Raw genomic sequence first — 1,307 nt, forward strand, 5'->3', positions numbered from 1 at the left:
CTGTCCTCATACATGTCCTGTACCAGTCTAACATACTTCTCTGTCAATCAATCATGTCCTCACACAGCAAAGACAGGAGGATATTAGAATTTAACTTGGTCCTGTGACACTAGATGAACAGGAGTTCTGAACTTGCATATTTTATGTATAAATATAATTTGAGTGCATGTGTTACGAGTACTTACTGATTCAGTAAAGTATTGATGAGAATGCGGATAAATGTTGACTTGCCCACATTCCTGGCCCCACATACGAGGATTACAGCACAGCCATCTATGTCTCCTGTCAAACGGACATGTTGCAGTTACTTCATGCAATGAACCACATGCAGCTGCTGGGAGCAAAGTAAGGAAGTAAAACTTTATTTATATAGCACCTATCAAGATAAAAATCACAAAGTGCTTCAACAGACAGAACAACATATACACAAAGCAAATTTAAACAAAAGCAGACGTTTTTAGTGGGCCTTTAAAAGAGGCCAGAGTCTGCTGATCTGAGAGTCAGAGGAAGYGAGGCCCAGAGTCTTGGAGCCACAAAAGAAAAGACCATGTCTCCTTTAGTTTTCTGTTCTGTATGGAGAACAATCAGCAGGTCTTGATCACAGGACCTCAAGGCCCTGATTGGGAGTGTAGCTAAACTGATGAAGCTGCAGGTCTTTTGCAGACAGGAGGATCTGTGTAAAGATCCACTTTAAGCTGCACAGAGCTTATGACAGAGTGGCAGGAAAAAGACATCACTTAAAGAAATAATCTTAAGTCATACTGGAGTTTACCAAAAGACATTGGAGACTGTGCAGAGGTCAGAGGAGAGTGAAACTGAACTTTTAGACCATTTAACACCACGTCTGATGCAAACCTAACGGCTGAGAACATCATCCCTACAGTGAAGCACGGAGGAGGCAACATCATGCTGTGGGGATGTTCATCAGCAGCAGGAAGTAGGTTAGAGATGAAGGAAAGACTGATGGGAAGATGAACCTGAGGAGACTTGGTGCTGTAGCTGCTGCAAAACAATCGTGCTTCCATCCAGTTGTAGAATGAATTTTTATTGAACTTTTCAAAATTCGCAAAAAATTAAATAAATAAAAATTCGAATCTAGACTGTTTCCATCTAGTTTCCCTCTCGATTGTTTGATGCAAATAAACGAGGCTACGCAACACGTGATTACGTCAGACGAGGCTACGCAACGCGTGATTACGTRAGACGAGGCTACGCAACYCGTGATTYCGTCAGACGAGGCTACGCAACACGTGATTACGTCAGACGAGGCTACGCAACGCGTGGTTATGTCAGACGAGGCTACGCAA

The 1,307-nt window shown here is 42.7% G+C and overlaps 1 protein-coding gene across 1 annotated transcript in view; it reads right to left on the minus strand.

Moving 5' to 3' along the window:
• Positions 1 to 1,307, minus strand: part of nol9 (nucleolar protein 9) — a 23,414-nt gene that overhangs the window by 13,427 nt on the left and 8,680 nt on the right. The window contains exon 6 of the mRNA XM_014027951.1: positions 186 to 282. Coding sequence (XP_013883405.1) covers positions 186 to 282 — 97 coding nt within the window. The remainder of the gene's footprint in view (positions 1 to 185; positions 283 to 1,307) is intronic.

Source organism: Austrofundulus limnaeus, unplaced genomic scaffold (genome assembly GCF_001266775.1).
Source record: "Austrofundulus limnaeus strain Quisiro unplaced genomic scaffold, Austrofundulus_limnaeus-1.0 Scaffold703, whole genome shotgun sequence".
In the NCBI taxonomy this organism is placed as follows: Eukaryota; Metazoa; Chordata; class Actinopteri; order Cyprinodontiformes; family Rivulidae; genus Austrofundulus; species Austrofundulus limnaeus.